The sequence below is a fragment of the Cetorhinus maximus genome, chromosome 9 (assembly GCF_964194155.1).
Source record: "Cetorhinus maximus chromosome 9, sCetMax3.hap1.1, whole genome shotgun sequence".
Classification (NCBI taxonomy): Eukaryota; Metazoa; Chordata; class Chondrichthyes; order Lamniformes; family Cetorhinidae; genus Cetorhinus; species Cetorhinus maximus.
The window spans coordinates 65,935,484-65,955,598 of NC_135887.1; the positions used below are offsets into that span (position 1 = coordinate 65,935,484).

The following is a 20,115-nucleotide window of genomic DNA, read 5'->3' on the forward strand; positions in this document are numbered from 1 at the left end:
CTAGCTACACAATACAGGGGCCAACAGAAAGAAAATGAATGTACTGGGGCAAATAGAAATATTTGATACATGACAATGGAATTTGGACAAACTGGAGAACAGTCATAGTGTGTTGATGGACAGGCAGACAGTCAGTGTGTGTGTGGATGGACAGGAGGACAGTCAGTGTGTGTGGGGATGAACAGGAGGACAGTCAGTGTGTGTTGATGGACAGGAGGACAGTCAGTGTGTGTGTGGATGGACAGGAGGACAGTCAGTGTGTGTGGGGATGAACAGGAGGACAGTCAGTGTGTGTTGATGGACAGGGAGAACATCAGTGTGTGTTGATGGACAGGAGGACAGTCAGTATGTGGGGATGGACAGGAGGACAGTCAGTATGTGGGGATGGACAGGAGGACAGTCAGTATGTGGGGATGGACAGGAGGACAGTCAGTGTGTGTGGATGAATAGGGAGACAGTCAGTGTGTGTTGATGGACAGGACAGTCAATGTGTGTAGATGGACAGGGAGACAGTCAGTGTGTGTTGATGGACAGGAGGACAGTCAGTGTGTGTAGATGGACAGGAGGACAGTCAGTGTGTGTGGGGATGGACAGGAGGACAGTCAGTGTGTGTGGGGATGGACAGGAGGACAGTCAGTGTGTGGGGATAGGCAGGCGGACAGATGGTGTGTGTGTGTGTGTGGATGGACAGGCGGACAGTCAAGGCGTGTAGATGGACAGGAGGGCAGACAGTGTGTGTGGATGGACAGAAGGACAGTCAGTGTATGAGGATGGGCAGGTGGACAGTCAGTGTGTGTGGGTGGACAGGAGGACAGTTATTGTGTATCTGTGGATGGACAGGTAGACAGTCAGCTTACTTGGATGGACAGGAGGATAGTCAGTGTTTTTGTGGATGGAGAGGGGGACAGTCATGTGTGGATGGACAGGGGGACAGTCAGTGTGTGGAGGGATAGAAGGACAATCTGTGTGTGTGAATGGACAGGGGGACAGTCAGGTTGTGTGGATGGACAGACGGACAGCCAGTGTGTATGAATGGGCAGGAGGACACTCAGGTTGTTTAGATGAACAGGCAGATAGACAGTGTGAGTGAATGGACAGGCAGACAGTCTGTGTGTGTGGATGGACAGGAGGACAGTCAGTTTGTGGGGATGAAGAGGTGGACAGTAAGTGTGTGTGGATGGACAGGAGGACACTCAGGTTTTTTGGATGGACAGGCAGACATACAGTGTTTTGAATGGACAGGCAGACAGTCAGTGTGTATGGATCAACATAGGGACAGGCAGAATGTTTGGATGGACAGGTGGACAGTCAGTTTGTGTGGATGGATAGGCAGACTGTAAGTGTGTGTGAATGGACAGTCAATTTGTGTGTATGGACAATTGGACAGTCAGTGTGTGGGGATAAAGAGCTGGACAGTAAGTTTGTGTGCTTGGACAGGCGGATAGTCAATCTGTGTGGATGGACAGGCAGACAGTCAGTGTTTGTGGATGGATAGGAGGACAGTCGGTGTGTGTGAATAGACAGGGGGGCAGTCAGTATTTGTGGGTGGACAGGTGAACAGTCAATGTGTGTGGATGGACAGGAGGACAGCCAGTTTGTGGGGATAGACAGGTGGATAGTCAGTGTGTGTGGATGAACAGGTAGACAGTTAGTATATGTGGATGGACAGGAAGCAATGAATTTTGACTGGATATGAAGATTGTCATATGTGGACACAAGCCTAGTGGCGATTAGTGTCTGTGGTTAGACAGTAGGATGATCAGTTTTTGAGGAGGGAGTGTTACTGTCAGCATGTGGCTGGAAAGGAAGCAGTAAATGTTTTTGACTGGACAGGAAGGCAGTCATTTTATATGTTTCAACAGGGAGGCAATAAGTGTATTTGGATGGACAGGGAGGTATTTATTGTTTGTGGATGGCCTGGGGTGCAGCCACTATTTGCCTGTGTGGATGGACAGAAGGATAGTTGGTGTCTATGAATGAGCAGGGGTACTGTAGTTGACTGTGTACTGCCACAGATCAGTTTGTGGTTTGAATACAGAAAGGGTGGCAGTGTCCATTAACAGACAGGGGGCAGTCTTCCACAACCCTATTCCATGTCATCCCTGTCACCTGTCATTCAGCCGGCTGCACCCTTGCCTCTGAATCAGAAGCTTTTATGGTTCATTTTATCTTCAGAGAGCCAGGGTGCAGATTGGGCTTCATTTTGCATCTAACCCACGCTGGACCTGTTCTCAAAGTATTTGATGGGATAATCAAGACCGGGCTTTTCTTTGTAGCAATGCTATATTATACTTAATTTGTCTTTGCTTAGTGTTGACAGTTGGGGACAAAAAAAGGTGTAGTATAAAGGGTTAACAGATGTGATTTGCTAATGTATGATGTAGATGATGATGTACCACTGACATCAGTTACATGTTAAACTTTCGAGAGAGAGGTTGGAATTATGCCTAGGAGGAACATGCCTACTCTGTAACCTGTTTACTATTAGGACTGATATGCAAATGTTAAGCAGATACCAGAGTATGTCTACAGACTGTCTACCAACCAAATCCCATGCCTAGAGTCTAAGATAGAAGGACCCAATCTCAGAACATGGTGGCAGCGGTGCAGACATCAATGTAAAAGGCACATTGGTATTATCGAGGGAACTGCAGAATGAAGAAAACTTTGAAAGTAGCTCGTAAAAAATTGGTGGAAGGGGCACATTGGAGAGAGATAATGATGACTGTAGTGAGCATTTCCTGGCCTTGCCCCACCCAGTTGACTGCCTCAAGGGCCCGCAGAGAGGCCAACAGCGGGAGTTATGGAAACACCATTTTCTCTGGTATTGAGCAGCATCGGGCCTTCACAAAAAGGAGCAAAAACTTTAAGTCAGTTCCTTTATTTATGTGGTAGGTCCAGTCACAGACGTTCTCCTAAGGCAGGGGATGCAGGAGTCCACCATAGACTTTGAGTCCATTCTTAAAGCCATTGACTCTTATTTTAGCTTGAAGCAAAACTTATTAATTGAACAAGCATGTTTTAACTAGCGGTTGCAACAGCCTGGGGGATTGATTGAATTACTTCTAACCAACTTATATCACCCAGCTAGTTCTTGAGGATATGGGGCGCTGAAGGACGAGCAAATACATGATCGCATGGCTGTGGGTGTCCAGGATGTAAGACTCTCTGACTTTTTGCAGGCCAAAAACGATCTTAGATTGGATCAAGCGGCCCAGGATGCAAGGCAGGTCGAGCCACAGAATTGAACTGGGCTATAATTTGGCATGACTCCGAAGCTTCACATGACTCCATTGACTGGGTATATCCACGGGCAGGGGCTCCACCTGCCAAACTAGGGGAAAGGACAGGGAATTCCACACCAGCAGCCATTTTGAGATGCTTGTATTGTGGCACGAAAATCCAACATAGACACTAGGACTGCCCACCAGGAGGTGCACAATGTCTCCAGCGTGGCAAAACTGGACATTTCAAGCATTTCTGCAAATCCAACAATTCTAATCGCAGTCGAAGACAAGGAAATATTTATAACACACATTCCATCCAAGAAATGGAAAGTCAAGAAAAAGGTGAAATTACAGAGTCCCTAGGGGAAGTTAATAGTCTCAGTCCAGACTATTGGTTAATTACAGTGCAAGTTCAAGGCTTTGATACCACCTGTAAAATTAATACTGGAGTTGATGTTAACATATTAGCAGACGACCTCAAGTGGCTTCCGCCAATGATCCTCCATTCTTCAAACATCAAATAATGAGAGGGGTGAAATATAAGCTGGTTTAAGGTGGGGGGTGGGGGGAGAGAAGTTGAGGGGGGGGTGGTGGCTGTAGGGACAAGCAAGCAGTGATAGGAGCAGATAATCAAAATATGTCACAGGCAAAAGGATCAAAGAGGTGTTGAAGGTGGTGATATTATCTAAGAAAATGTGCTAATTAAGAATGGATGGCAGGACACTCAAGGTACAGCTCTAGTGGGGGTGGGGTGGAAAGACTGGCAAGGTTGTAGATTTAAAAATAATGGAAATAGGTGGGAAAAGACAAATCTATATAAATTATTGAAAAAAAACAAAAGGGAGGGGGAAGAAATGGGGTGGGGATGGGGGGAGGGAGTTTAAGATCTAAAGTTGTTGAATTCAATATTCAGCCCAGAAGGCTGTAAAGTGCCGAGTCGGAAGATGAGGTGCTGTTCCTCCAGTTTGCGTTGGGCTTCACTGGAACAATGCAGCAAGCCAAGGACAGACATGTGGGCAAGAGAGCAGGGTGGAGTTTTATAATGGCAAGCGACAGGGAGGTTTGGGTCTTTCTTGTGGACAGACCGCAGGTGTTCTGCAAAGCGGTCGCCCAGTTTGCGTTTGGTCTCTCCAGTATAGAGGAGACCACATTGGGAGCAACAAATGCAGTAGACTAAGTTAGGGGAAATGCAAGTGAAATGCTGCTTCACTTGAAAGGAGTGTTTGGGCCCTTGGACGGTGAGGAGAGAGGAAGTGAAGGGGCAGGTGTTGCATCTTCTGCGTGGGCATGGGGAGGTGCCATAGGTGGGGGTTGAGGAGTAGGGGGTGATGGAGGAGTTGACCAGGGTGTCCCGGAGGGAACGATTCCTACGGAATGCCGCCGGGGGGGTGAAGGGAAGATGTGTTTGGTGGTGGCATCATGCTGGAGTTGGCGAAAATGGCGGAGGATGATCCTTTGAATGTGGAGGCTGGTGAGGTGATAAGTGAGGACAAGGGGGACCCTATCATGTTTCTGGGAGGGAGGAGAAGGCGTGAGGGCGGATGCGCAGGAGATGGGCCGGACACGGTTGAGGGCCCTGTCAATGAGAGCTGTACCTTGAGTGTCCTGCCATCCATTCTTAATTATTACATTCTCTTAGATAATATCACCACCTTCAACACATCTTTGATCCTTTTGCCTGTGACATATTTTGATTATCTGCTCCTAGCACTGCTTGCTTGTCCCTACAACCACCCCACCCTCAACTTCTCTCTTCCGCACCCCCACACCGCACCCCCCTCCCCCCCCCCCCCCCCCCCCCCCCCGCCCCCCTCCACCTTAAACCAGTTTATATTTCACCCCTCTCCTAACTATACTCAGTTCTGTTGAACGGTCGTGAGGACTCGAAACGTCGACTCTTTTCTTCTCCGCCGATGCTGCCAGACCTGCTGAGTTTTTCCAGGTAATTTTGTTTTTGTTTTGGATTTCTAGCATCTGCAGTAGTTTTTTGTTTTTATCAAATAATAAGGTCCAGGCAGCAGAGACCTTCCAACCAAAGGCTGGATTATTGCTCGTCTTCGCTGCAAAGCATGACAGATCATTGGTTCTTTCTATGTTCTTCACAAACAATGTACATCCTTTTTGAGTGGCAACATTGGCATATTTCTAGGCATCTGGACAAACCAGATGATGCCCATCATTTGAATGACTCACTCTCTTTCACGCAATAATCTTAAACCCTTTATATGGAAGCAGTGGAACTTCAGCCTTCAGCAGCTAAGGAAGTTTATACAATCAGCAGTAAGTTTTTTTTCACAAAGACACCATCCACTAGACCCCAGTGGAGATTCAAGTTATGAATCTCTCAGTTATTCATGAAGTAAGGCCAGAGGTGGCGGATACAGAAGGTGCTGCAGCAGATGGTGACTATCCCCATGAAGATCTGCTGGACATGAATCGGCTATCAATAGAGAATGACAAGGAAGAATCACTTGCAGCACTGAGTGATCTCTTGGACGTTGAGGTCCTAGAGAATGATTCATCTTTCCAGTTGATGGACACACCATATGAAGTTTCTCTTGTCTTCTTAGAGAAGTCAGCTAGTTTTTAGCAGCTGAGCAGCAATCAGATCTTAGTTCCACTGAATCTACCAATGTGTTGCCCAGCCTGTCTCCTGTTGTCCATGAAGACACTTCCACAGGGAATGCTTTGCCTGAGTCCAGGTTAGAACCCATAGAGGATCACACTGCTCAAGAGCTGTTACCTTCCAGGGGTGAAAGTCAAGTGGCACACATACTTCAGTCCCAGCTGCAAGTCTTCTTCTTTCCAGAGCTGGAGGTCAGCACAGAAGTTGCGGCAGAATCTTTAGCACTTCTGAAGCTGCAGAATCCTGTACAGCAATCTTGTCCCCAAGTTAATTGTCTTCAGGAATTTCATGTCATTCCAGAAAATGATAACATCTTGCCTCCATATCCTCAGTAATCCTACCCATTGCCCATAGTGAAACAATCTCATACAGAAAAGAGTGTGGCTCTCTTATCACTGCCAACAGAAAGTAGACATTCCACCTGGAATATCATTGGGAAATCACCTCTTCTTCTTTTTCTGACACTTTCACAGGAATTTGGTTGCTTTTTCCTTCGTCATCCAAGTTCATTGAAATCTTAGATCTTCAATGCCTTTTCGGTCATCAATACAGCAGTGGATGATACAGCTGTGATAGTCTTCCCTAAAGTTGAAGATCATTCCTCTTCTGAAGCTCTTTCCGTTTGTGATTCAAGGGAGCAACAACTTCCTTAGAGTCTCCTGGGATCTTCTTTTCTAGTCCCAGAGAATCCAAAGGTTGATTGTCTTCAGTCTTCTCTTTTGGATAAGTCTTTCATTGAAAAGTCTTTGTTGCTCTTGCAGTTCAGTCATCCTGCATCCTACGCTGTTCTTTCCAGCAATGCTGCTACAGTGCTGTCCTATTCTACAGGTGATGATGTCCTATCAGATGCAGAAGAAAGTCCTCATGTCTCCAAGACATCTTCCCTAAGGGCTGAGGATACTGAGGGAGAATTCCCAGGACTGTGACTTGGGGAAGGGAAGAGTGGAGGTTCTAGTTGGGTGGAATCTGTAGTTGTAAAAAGGGAGTTACAGAAATGCAATGTAAATAGTTAAAGACATAGGGCTGAATTTTTCACTGAGCGTGAGGGCGCGCGCCTGACACGCTCGAACATAAAATGACAGAATCACATGAGGGGACATGTTTTATAACATTTTAGAAACCTTTTTTTTTATTTTCAAGTGCGCACCTGCGTGCGTGTGTGAAGTTCCACGCTTGCCCTCCTTCCCCCCACCCACTACCCCACCCCCACCACCACTCCCCACCCCCCCTCCCCCCACACACATACAGGCAGCGCTGAGCACTGCCACTGACGTTTCACGCTGGGCAGGCCTTAATTGGCCCACCAGCATGAAATCGCCATCCGGCCCTGAGCGCAGGCGACTGTTGACTTCCCGACCGCCCCCGCCGAGCCTGCCCGACAAGGGAAAAATCCTCCACATAGTTTCATGTTGTTGTTGAAAATAGGATAGCACACTTGGGGGCAGGTGTAATATAAAGGATTATGAGATAGGATATGCTAATGTATGACATAGATGATGATGCACCATTGACATCAGTCAGTCACGTGTTGGATTCTCTCTCTCGAGAAAGAGAGAGAGAGAGAGAGATTGGAATTGTGCTGTGAGGAAAATACCTATTCTGTAACTTGTTTAGATATGGTACTAATAAACAAGTGTTAAGCAGACCCAGAGGATGTCTGCAGACTTCCTACTAACCAAAACCCATGCCTAGAGTACAAAATAGAAAGCCCCAACTCAGAACAACAGGTAATGCAGGAGCTTCCCACACAGCTGTGGTAACTTTACAGGGAGAGCTTGGGTAACTCCAGAAAAATGATATGGATTTTGTTTAATCCATTTTTCAGGGATCCATTCTCTCATACATTAGATAAATGATAAATCTAGTTTCTTCTGCCCCAATAGCATTTTTCCCCATCTTTGGATGACATTCTTCTCTGAACGACAAAACCCTCTCTAAACGAGAGTGCTAATTTAGAATCGTGGAAATGGTTCCAGCACAATAGCAGGCATTTGACCCATCGGCTCTCCAAGAGCAATGGACCTATTGCCACTGTCTTTCCTTTTCCTTACAGCCCTGCACTTCTTTTCCTTTTCAGATAATTATCCAATTTTCTTTGAAAGCCATGATTGAATCTGCTGCCACCACATTCTCAGGCAGTGCATTCCATACCCTAACCACTCACTGCATAAAGGAAATTTTCCTCATGTTGCCGTTGCTTCTTTTTCCAATCACCTTAAATCGGCGTCCTCTATTCTCGATCCTCCAACCAATGTCACTGGACTTGTAATCTAGAGACCCAGGCTGGCTCTTTGGGGACAAGGGTTTAAATCCCACCATGGAGCAGCTGGTGGATTTTAAATGCAATTAATAGAATCTGGAATTGAAAGCTAGTCTCAATAATGGTGACCAGGAAACTGTCATCAAAAACCTGACCAGCAACATCCTTTAGGGAAGGAAATCTGCCATCCTTACCTGGTCTGGCCTACATGTGTTTGCAGATCCACAGTAATGTTGTTGACTCTTACCTGCCCTCTGAAATGGCCTACAAGCCACTCAGTTCAAGGGCAATTAGGGCTGGGCAACAAATGTCAGCCTTACCAGCGATGCTCACAACCTGTGAAAGAATTTTAAAAACTATGAATATAACTGCAGCACTAAAATCCAAACAGTAACCTATGCCAACCCCACTTGGACCTTGGTTGAGACTAGCTGGACTTGTTTCACTTCAAACTGTTACAGAGGAGCCTTTTATCTCATCGTACCAAGCAGAATTTGATCTTATTTCTGGGAATTGAACAGCCAAGTTAATAAAATGTCACCTCAACCTTCTCCCTTGGATAAAGTTGTTTCTGAATGACAGGCATTACACTAGAGTTTGGGACCGAGCAATTGTTACTGAATTCAGAACTTCCTCTGTGAGTGTTATGCAGGAAGTTTGGTAATGTGTCTTTAACTTATATTTTTCAGAGTTTCACTCCCTTATTTTGGACCGGGTCTATTTGTTGAGGAAACTGTTCAGTACATTAAGATCTATGGAAAGTTTGGATTGACTCTAATGTGGAACAGAGAAGATGCCCTGATGGTAAGTACGAACCATAGAACCATAGAACCATAGAACACTACAGCACAGAAAAACAGGCCATTCGGCCCTTCTAGTCTCTGCCGAAATATTATTCCGCTAGTCCCATTGACCTGCAACCAGTCCATAACCCTCCAGACCTCTCCCATCCATGTATCTATCCAATTTATTCTTAAAACTTAAAAATGAGCCCGCATTTACCATGTCAGATGGTGGCTCGTTTCACACTCCCACCACACTCTGAGTGAAGAAGTTCCCCCTAATGTTCCCCCTAAACCTTTCCCTTTCACCCTAAAGCCATGTCCTCTCGTGTTTATCTCTCCTAATCTAAGTGGAAAGAGCCTACTTGCATTTACTCTGTCTATACACCTCATAATTTTGTAAACTTCTATCAAATCTCCCCTCATTCTTCTACACTCCAAGGAATAAAGTCCTAACCTGTTTAATCTTTCCCTGTAACTCAACTCCTGAAGACCCGGCAACATCCTAGTAAATCTTCTCTGCACTCTTTCAATCTTACTGATATCCTTCCTGTAGTTAGGCGACCAGAACTGCACACAATACTCCAAAGTTGGCCTCACCAATGTCTTATACAACCTCACCATAACATCCCAACTCCTATACTCAATACTTTGATTTATGAAGGCCAGTATGCCAAAAGCTTTCTTTACAACCCTGTTTATCTGTGATGCCACTTTCAGGGAATTATGTATCTGAACTCCCAGATCCCTTTGTTCCTCCGCACTCCTCAGTGCCCTACCATTTACTGTGTATGTCCTACCTTGGTTTGTCCTTCCAAAATGCAACACCTCACATTTCTCTGCATTAAGTTCCATCTGCCATTTTCTGGCCCATTTTTCCAGTTGGTCCAGATCTCTCTGCAAGCTTTGAAAGCCTTCCTCGTTGTCCACAATGCCTCCAACCTTAGTGTCATCAGCAAACTTGCTGATCCAATTTACCACATTATCATCCAGATCATTGATATAGACAACAAACAACAATGGTCCCAGCACAGATCCCTGAGGCACACCACTAGTCACAGGCCTCCAGTCTGAGAGGCAATCATCCACTACCACTCTCTGTCTTCTCCCACACAGCCAATTTCGAATCCAGTTTACAACCTCTCCATGGATACCAAGTGTCTGAACCTTCTGAACTAACCTCCCATGTGGGTCCTTGTCAAAGGCCTTACTAAAGTCCATGTAGACAACATCCACAGCCTTTCCTTCATCTACTTGCTTGGTAACCTCCTCGAAAAACTCTACAAAGTTCGTTAAACACGACCTACCACGCACAAAGCCATGCCGACTATCCTTAATTAGCCCTTGGCTATCCAAATAATTGTATATCCGATCTCTCAGAACACCTTCCAAAAATTTACCTACTACTGACGTCAGGCTCACTGGCCTGTAATTACCTGGTTTACTTTTGGAGCCTTTTTTAAACAACGGAACAACATGAGCTACCCTCTAATCCTCCGGCACCTCACCCGTGGCTAAGGACATTTTAAATATTTCTGCCAGGGCCCCTGCAATTTCTACACTAGTCTCCCTCATGGTCCGAGGGAATATCATGTCAGGCCCGGGGGATTTATCTACCTTTATTCACTGTAAGGCAGCAAGCACCTCCTCCTCTTTAATCTCTATATGTTCCATGACACTACTGCTTGTTTCCTTTCCTTCCTTATACACTATGGGCCAGTTTCCTGAGTAAATACTGATGCAAAAAAACTGTTTAAGATCTCCCCCATCTCATGAGAGTCCACACATAGACGACCACTCAGATCTTCAAGGGGACCAATTGTGTCCCTTACTATCCTTTTACTCTTAATATACTTGTAGAAACCCTTCGGCTTTACCTTCACATTATCTGCCAAAGCAACCTCATATCTTCTTTCTGCCTTCCTGATTTCCTTCTTTAGTATTTTCTTACATTTTCTATACTCTACAAGTACCTCATTTGTTTCTTGTTGCCTATACCTGCTATATACCTCTCTCTTCTTCTTAACCAGATCGCCAATATCCCTTGAAAACCAAGGTTCCCTATGCCTGTTAATTTTGCCTTTAATCCTGACAGGAACATGCAAACTCTGCACTCTCAAAATTTTGCCTTTGAATGCCTTCCACTTACTGAACACATCCTTGCCAGAAAACAACTTATCCCAATCCACTCTTCCTAGATCCTTTCTCATTTCCACAAAATTGGCCTTTCTCCAATTTAGAATCTCAACTCGAGGACCAGACCTATCCTTATCCATAATTAACTTAAAACTAATGACATTGTGGTCACTGGACCCAAAACATTGGAGAAAGTTTTATAAACAAGTTTGTAATTGTAATGTGTTCCAGCATATTATCATATTTGTACTGTAACAGACTTGAGTAAGCTAGAGGGAGAGAAACACATTACTTGTGGCATAAAGTATGAGAAGGGTACAAGGTGAGACTTCTAGAATCATCATGAACTCACTCACTGTACAGTGTTTGGACAGAGAAAAAATCCTTGGATATACCATATTCCTGTGGAGCAAGTACACTATGTAACTGGGAGAGTATTTTTATATCATATACAGTATCTACCATTGTCTATAAATTACGCAGTACTGGTATGCCGCATATTATACATAACACTCTCGCATTAAGTGTGCCATTCTCTGCAAACTACATAGGAGGTGCAAAGTTCAGTTGTGTAAACATCCATTTTTTCTAGGCACTGTGAGTGGTCGTAGAGGTCTGAAATGTGCATGCAGGCTCACACCAGGTGCCATATTGGTGAGGATTTTCGTGTGAGTGCAGTGAGTGTCGACCAGAAATGTGCAGAGCAGGCACGTCAATACGGATGCAGTGCCTGACTTTAAAAGGGATATTTCAGAATGCACAGAATAGATATATTCCAATGAGAAAGAAAAATTCCAGGGGGAGGACCCACCATCCGTGGTTAGCTAAAAAAGTTAAGGATAGCATCAAACTTAAAGCAAAAGCATATAATTAGACAAAGATGGGTAGCAGGTCAGAAGACTGGACAGAATATAAAGAACAGCAAAGAATGAGAAAAAGATTAGTAAAGAGGGAAAAAAGTAGAGTGCGAGAGAAAGCTAGCTAGTAATATAAAGATGGATAGTAAAAGTTTCTATAGATATTTAAATAAGAAGAGTTAACAGAGTGAGCATTGGTCTTATAGGAAGTAAGTCTGGGGAATTAATAATGGAAAATAAGGAGATAGCAGATGAATTAAACAGGTATTTTGCATCAGTCTTCACTATAGAGGATACTATAGTCAGAAGCTTTTTCCCAGGGCGGAAGAGTCAATTACTAGGGGACATAAATTTAAGATGAGAGGAGAAAACTTTAGAGGAGATGTGCGGGGCAAGTTTTTTACACAGAGGGTAGTGAGTGTCTGGAATTCGCTGCCAGAGGAGGTGGTGGAAGCAGGTACGATAGTGGTGTTTAAGAGGCAGCTTGACAAATACATGATAGGATGGGAATAGAGGAATACGGACCCCAGAAGTGCAAAATGTTTTAGTTTGACAGGCAATATGATCGGCGCAGGCTTGGAGGGCTGAAGGGCCTGTTCCTGTGCTGTACTTTTCTTTGTTCTTTGTATACAAGTAACATCCCAGAAATAGTTGTAAATCAGGAAATTGAAGGGAGGGAGGAACTCAGGGAAATTACAATCGTCGAGGGAGCGGTACTGAGAACATTGTTGGGGCTGTGGGCTGACAAGTCCCTGGGTTCTGATAGGCTTCATCTTAGGATCTTAAAAGAAGTAGCTAGTGAGATAGTTAATGCATTGGCTTTAATTTTCCAAAATTTACTAGATTCAGGGAAGGTTCCATTAGGTTGGAAGATAGCAAATGTATCTCCTTTATTCAAAAAGGGAGGGAGACAGAAAGCAGGAAACTACAGGCCATTTCCTTAACATAGGGAAAACATTAGAAGCTGTTATTAAAGGTGTTATAGCATGGCACTTAGATAATTTCAAAGTAATCAGGCAGAGTCAACATGGTTTTGTGAAAGGTGGATCAAGTTTAACCAATTTATTAGAGTTCTTTGTCCACATATGCTGTAGATAAATGGGATCCAGCAGATGTATTTTACTTGAATTTCCAGAAGGTACCTGATAAGGCGCCGCATGAAAGGTTATTGCAGAAAATAAAAGCTCATGGTGTAGGGGGTAAGATATCGGCATAGATAGAAGATTGGCTAGCTAACAGGAAGCAGAGAGTTGGCATAAATGGGTCTTTTTCTGGTTGGCAAGATGTAACGAGAGGTTTGTAACAGAGATCAATGCTGGGGCCTCAACTGTTTACAATTTATATAAATGACTTGGATGAAGGGACCAAATGTATGGTTGTTAAATTTGCTGATGACACAAAGATAGGTAGGAAATTAAGTTGTGAAGAGGACATAAGGAGGCTACAAAGGGACAAAAATAGGTTAATTGAGTGGACAAAGATCTGGCAAATGGAGTATGTTGTGGGAAAATGTGACATTGTCCATTTTGGCAGAAAAAATAAAAAAGAAGCATATTATCTAAATGGTGAGAGATTGCAGAGTTCTGAGATTCAGAGGGATCTGGGTGTCCTAGTGCATGACTCACAAAAGACTAGTATGCAGGTACAGAAAGTAATTAGGAAAGCTAATAGAATGTTATTGCTTATTGCGAGGGGAATTGAATACAAAAGTATGGAGGTTATGCTTCAGTTGTGCAGGATATTGGTGAGACCACATTTGGAGTACTGTGCACAGTATTGGTCTCCTTATTTAAGGAAGGATGTAAATGTGTTGGAAGTAGTTCAGATAAGGTTTACTAGACTAATACCTGGAATGGGTGGGTTGTATTTTGAGGAAAGGTAGGACAGACGAGGCTTGTATCCACTGGAGTTTAGGACAGTAATAGGCAACCTGACTGAAACCTTTATGATCCAGAAGGGTCTTGACAGGGTGGATGTGGAAAGGATGTTTCCTCTTGTAAGAATCTAGAACTAGAGGTCACTGCATAACAATAAGTGGTCGCTCATTTAAGACGTAGATAAGGGGAATTTTTTTCTCTCAGAGTCATGAGTCTTTGGAATTCTCTTCCTCAAAAGACAATGGAAGAGGAGTCTTTGAATATTTTTAAGGCAGAGCTGGATAGATCTTTGATAAGCAAGGGGGTGAAAAGGTATCGGAGGTAGGCGGGAATGTGGGGTTGAGAATACAATCAGATCAGCCATGATCATCTTGAATGGCGGAGGAGGCTCGAGGGGCCGCGTGGCCTACTCCCGCTCCTAATTCGTATGTTTGTATGTTCGCTCCTAAAAATGAGTGTCAACCTGGTGAAGCTACAACACAGGACTACTTGAATGTCAGATAGTAGAAGCAGCATGTGATAGACATAGCTAAGTGATCCCAGAACCAACAGATCAGATCAATGCTCTGCAGTCCTGGCACACCCATTTGTGAATGGTTGTGGACAATTAACCAGCTAACTGGAGGAGGAGGCTCTACAAATATCCTCATCCTCAGCCCAGAACGTCAGTGCAAAAGAGAAAGCTGCAGCAGTTGCCCTCACCTTCAGTCAGAAATACCTAGTGGGTGATCCATCTCGGCTTTCTTCTGAGGTCCCCAACATCTTTAGCCAATTCTTTACCAAAACCTTGTGATATCAAGAAATAGCTGAAGGCACTGGATACTGCAAAGGCTATGGGACCTGGCAACATCCTGGTAGTTGTACTGAAGACTTGTGCTCCAAAACTTGCCATGCCCCTAGCCAAGCTGTTCCAGTACAGCTACAACACTGGCATCTAACCAACAAAGTGGAAAATTAAAACAAAAACAAAACTTGCTGGAAAAACTCAGCAGGTCTGACAGCATCTGTGGAGAGGAAGACAGAGTTAACATTTCGAGTCCGTATGATTCTACATCAGAAATAAAGAAAAATAGAAATGTGGTGAAATATAAGCTGTTTAAGGGGGGGTTGGACAGGTGGAGCTGGATAGAGGGCCAGTGATAGGTGGAGGCAAAGGAAAAATTGCAAAAGATGTAATAAACAAAAGGTCAAAAGGGTGTTGATGGTAGTGATATTAGCTAAAGGATGTGCTAATGACGACGTTAAGGGTAGAAAGCAGGATGAACAAGTGACAGATGTGGGGTGGAGCCAGGGGATCGAAATAGGCTATCATGATTCTGGGAGGGAGAGGAAGGTGTGAGGGCAGAGGCGCGGGAGATGGATCGGACATGGTTGAGGGCCCTGTCAACCACCGTGGGTGGAAAACCTCGGTTAAGAAAGAAGGAAGACATGTTAGAAGAACTGTTTTGGAAAGTGGCATAATCGGAACAGATGCAACTGAGGTGAAGGAACTGAGAGAATGGGATGGAGTCCTTACAGGTAGCAGGGTGTGAGGAGCTGTAGTTGAAAAGTGGAAAATTACCCAGGTATGCGTTATCTACAAAAAGCAGGACAAATTCAATCCAGCCAATTACTGCCCCATTAGACACCTTTCAATGATCAGTAAAGTGATGGAAGATATCAACAACAGTGCTATCAAGTGGCAATTAGATAGCCAGAACCTGCTCACTGATGTTCAGCTTGCGTTCCGCCAGGGCCACTTAGCTCCTGACTTCCTTTGGGGCTTGGTCGAAATATGGAGATAAGAGCTGAACTCAACAAGGGCATCAAGGCAGCATTTGACCGCGTGGCATCAAAGAGCCCTGGCAAAATTGAAGTCAGTAGGAATCAAAGAGAAGCTCTCCACTCATACGAACATACAAAATAAGAGCAGAAGTAGGCCATTCAGCCTCTCGAGCCTGCTGTGCCATTCATCAAGATCATAGCAGATCTGTTTGTGTTTTGAATTCCACATTCCCATCTAACCCCGATAACCTTTGAATCCCATGCCTAATAAGAATCTACCTCTGTCTTAAAGATATTCAATATCCCTGCCTCCACTGCCTTCTGAGGCAGAGAGTTCCAAAGTCTCACAGCCCTCTGAGAGAAAAAAATTCTCCTCATCTCTGTCCTAAAAGGGCGACCACTAATTTTAAAACAGTGCCCCCTAGTTCTGGACTCAACTGCCAGAGGAAACATCCTTTCCACATCCACTTTGCCAATACCGTTCAGGATCTTGTATACTTCAATCAAATCACCCCTCAATCTTCTAAACTCCATTGGAAACAAGCCCAGCCTATCCAATCTTTCCTCATAGACAACCCACTCATTCCAGGTATCAATCCAGTAAACCTCCTTTGAACCACCTCCAATGCATTTACATCCTTCCTCAAATAAGGAGACCAAAACTGCACACAGTATTTGAGGTGCAGTCTCACCAGTGCCCTGTATAACTGAAGCTTAACATCCTTACTTTTATGTCCAATCTCTCTCATAATAAAGGATAGCATTCCATTACCCTTCTTAATTACTTGCTGTACCTTCATACTAACCTTTTGTGACACATGTACTAGGACACATCGATCCCTCTGCACGTCGGAATTCTGCAGCCGTTCTCAGTTTAATTAATTCTCTGCTATTATATTCTTCCTGCAAAAATGAACAACTTCACATTTTTCTACATTGTACTCCATCTGCCAAATTTTTGCCCACTCACTTAACCTATCTATTCCCATATGTAACCTCCTTATGTCCTCTTCACAACATACTTCCCTACCTATCTTTGTGTCATGTGCAAATTTAGCTATCATGCCTTCACTCCCCTCATCTAAGCCATTAATGTAAACTGTAAAAAGTTGAGATGCCAGCAAAGATCCCTGTGGGACTCCACTCGTCACATGCTGTCAATCAGACGAAGACCCATTTATGCATACTCTCTGCTTTCTGCCAGCCAGCCAATCTTCTATCTATGCTAATATGTTACCCCCTACACCATGAGCTTTTATTTTCCGCAATAACCTTTGATGTGCCTTCTGGAAATCCAAGTATAGTACGTCTACAGGCTCCCCTTTATCCACAGCGCACGTTACCCCTTCAAAGACCTCCATTAAATTGGTTAAGCATGATTTCCCTTTCTCAAAACCATGCTGACTCTTCCCGATTGCCTTGAGTTTCTCTAAGTGCCCAGCTATAACCTCCTTAATGATCAATTCTAACACCTTCCCCATGACAGACATCAAGCTAACTGGCCTATAGTTTCCTGTTTTCTGCCTCGATCCCTTCTTGAATAGAGGGGTTATATTTGCTACTTTCCAGTCTGATGGGAACCTTTCCAGAATCTAGCGAATTTTGGAAAATTAACACCAGTGCATCTACTACCTCATTAGCCACCTCTTTTAAGACTCTAGGATGTAGTCCATTTGGACCGGGAGACTTGCCAGCCCACAGCTCCATCAATTTGCTCAATACTGCTTCCCTAGTGATTGTAATTTCACCAAGTTCCTCTCTCCCGTTCACCCCCTGATTCACAGCTATTACTGGAATATTTTTTGTATCCTCTATAGTGAACACAGAAGCAAAATATTTGCTCATTTCTTCCGCCATTTTCTTATTATCTACTGTTAACTCCCCACTGTCACTCTCTAGAGCACCAACAATCACTTTACCTACTCTTTTCCTTTTTAAATACCTGTAGAATCTCTTGCTGCCTGTTTTTACATTTTTGGGTAGCTCCCTCTCACACTCTAATTTCTTACTCCTGATTAACCTTTTAGTCATTCTCTGCCGTTCTTTATATTCTGTCCAATCATCTGATCTGCCACTCACTTTTGTGCAGTTATATGCTTTTTCCTTAAGTTTGATGCTTTCCTTAAATTCTTAAGTTGACCATGGATGCTGGGTCCTCCTTTTACAATTTTCTATATAGTAGGAATATACTTATTCTGAGTATTCTGAAATATCCCCTTAAATGTCTGCCACTGCTTCTCTATTGATCTATCCCCTAACCTAGTATCCCAGTTCACTTCAGCTAGCTTAACTTTCATGCCCACATAGTTGCCCTTATTTAAGTTTAAAATACTCATCTTGACCCAGTCTTCTCCCTTTCAAACTGGATGTAAAATTCAATCATATTGTGGTCTAGGCACCTAGGGGTGCCTTAACTTTGAGGTCATTAATTAATCCTGTCACATTACACAATACCAAGTCTAATATAACCTGCTCTCTGGTTGGTTCCAGAATGTGCTGCCCTAATAAACTATCTCAAAAGCATTCTATGAGCTCTTCACCCAGGGTACTACTGCCAATCTGATTTTTCCACTTTATATGTAGATTAAAATCACCGATGATTATTGCCGTCCCTTTACCACAAACACCCAATATTTCTTCTTGTATACTTTGTCCTAAATTGTGGTTACTGTTAGGGGGCCTGTAGACCCCTCTCACTAGTGACTTATTTTCACTACTATACCCCATCTTCACCCAAAACGATTCTACATCCTGATCTCCTAAACCAAGGTCATCTTTAACTGCTATGATGTGGCAGATCATGTGTGCCAGGCAGATCAAATCCATGAGGGGAACATGATCGCACTATTACAATGGTTTTGCAATTTGTATTTACTTCAAGACGCTTCATTGATTTACTTCAAGATTCATGTGCACTGAATTCAGAAGTAATAAGTCCACCAAGGCTCTTAGAGACTTTTTAAAAAACTGAATTAAAATATTTTTATTAACAAAAGAGAAGATTTCAAGCACATACATAGAAATACAAATTACTACTATAATAACTCCTAAAATCCCGAGTTAACCGGACTCCCCTTAAGGCAATGGTCCATAAATAGATTTTAGATTTTAAACAGATCCACCAAATTAAGGCAATACCCTGGACAGCGGAATTCCAAAAGATGTTTCTCCAGCTTCAGTTTCTGAAGATAGCAGGCTTATGCACAAATTCTAGAAGCTTCATTAAGGCTATTTCACATACTTCTGTTAAACCTCACAATGTCTTCTCCTGACTCATAACCTAATTCTCCATTATATGTGTTTCTCCCTTTTTAACATGTAAGTTATATTGTCTCATAAGTCTTTGAAACTGTATCTCCCTCAAAACATAAAAACTTTCATGTTGTCACTATATATTGTCAGTAACCCTTGGGAAAAATGCACACATTCCTTATCTTGCTTGTCTGGCTATTTGTAAACAGACTGAGATCCCTTTGAAATCCAAATCTCCCTTCATTTATGCAAAAATACAAATTCCCTTCACACCTTACATGCTAAGCCAGCATCCATGTTTACTCATTAGCATGTCAAGCACCTAGATTCTTTTGATGAGTCAAAGCATACAGTCTACTTGTCTCCAAATATAATTAAATCACACACATAGATAGACCCAACTACTTAACCCCATAAACCTACTTTACAATAAACCAGAAAAATATTATGAAAATTGTTGTACTCTCATGACACTAACAATTGCGCCAATGCCATCCTTGATTAACAGTGCTACCCCTCCACCTTTACCTAGCTTCCTATTCTTCTTGAATGTCAATATTCAGCACCCAACCTTTCTCATCCTGCAGCCATGTCTCCATAATGGCCATCAGATCATATTATTTACTTCAATGTGCGCTATCAATTCATTATTTTGTTATGAATGCTACCCGCATTCAGATAGAGAGACTTTAGTTTTGTCTTTTTGTTAACTTTGTGATATCTAGTCTCAACTATTGGTGTATTCTTAGATTTTATCTCTCTGCCTATTCCTGCTATTCTATGACCCTCATTTCCCATATTGTCATTATGGTCTCCTGCCTTGAATCTACCCCTTGATTTGCCACATCTACCCAAGCTTGATCCCTCACCCCCCTTGTTTAGTTTAAAGGCTTCTGTACTTCCCTAGTTATGCAGTTCACAAGAACACTGGTCCCAGGTTCAGATGTAAACCATCCCAACGGTGCAGCCCCCACTTTCCCCAGTACTGATGTCAGTGCCCCACAAGCCGGAACCCACTTCTCCCACACCAGTCTTTGAGGCACACATTCATCTCCCTAATCTTATTTGCCCTATGCCAATTTGCATGTGGCTCAGGTAGCAATCCAGAGATTATTACCTTTGAGGTTCTGCTTCTACTTTGGTACCTAGCTTCCCATGCTGATTATGCAGAACCTCCTTCCTTGGCCTGCCTATGTCATTGGTAGCTACATGGACCATGACAACTGGATCCTTTACCCCTCGCATTGCAAGTTCCTCTCCAGCTCTGTTCTGAAGCCTGGTGCTGGGCAGGCAACACAGCCTTCTGGACTCTCACTCTTTGCTGCAGAGAATAC

At 43.6% G+C, this 20,115-nt stretch overlaps 1 protein-coding gene across 1 annotated transcript in view; it reads left to right on the forward strand.

Moving 5' to 3' along the window:
* Positions 1–20,115, forward strand: part of LOC144685060 (mucin-2-like) — a 131,364-nt gene that overhangs the window by 5,828 nt on the left and 105,421 nt on the right. Inside the window, exon 3 of the mRNA XM_078549594.1 lies at positions 8,803–8,917. Coding sequence (XP_078405720.1) covers positions 8,803–8,917 — 115 coding nt within the window. The remainder of the gene's footprint in view (positions 1–8,802; positions 8,918–20,115) is intronic.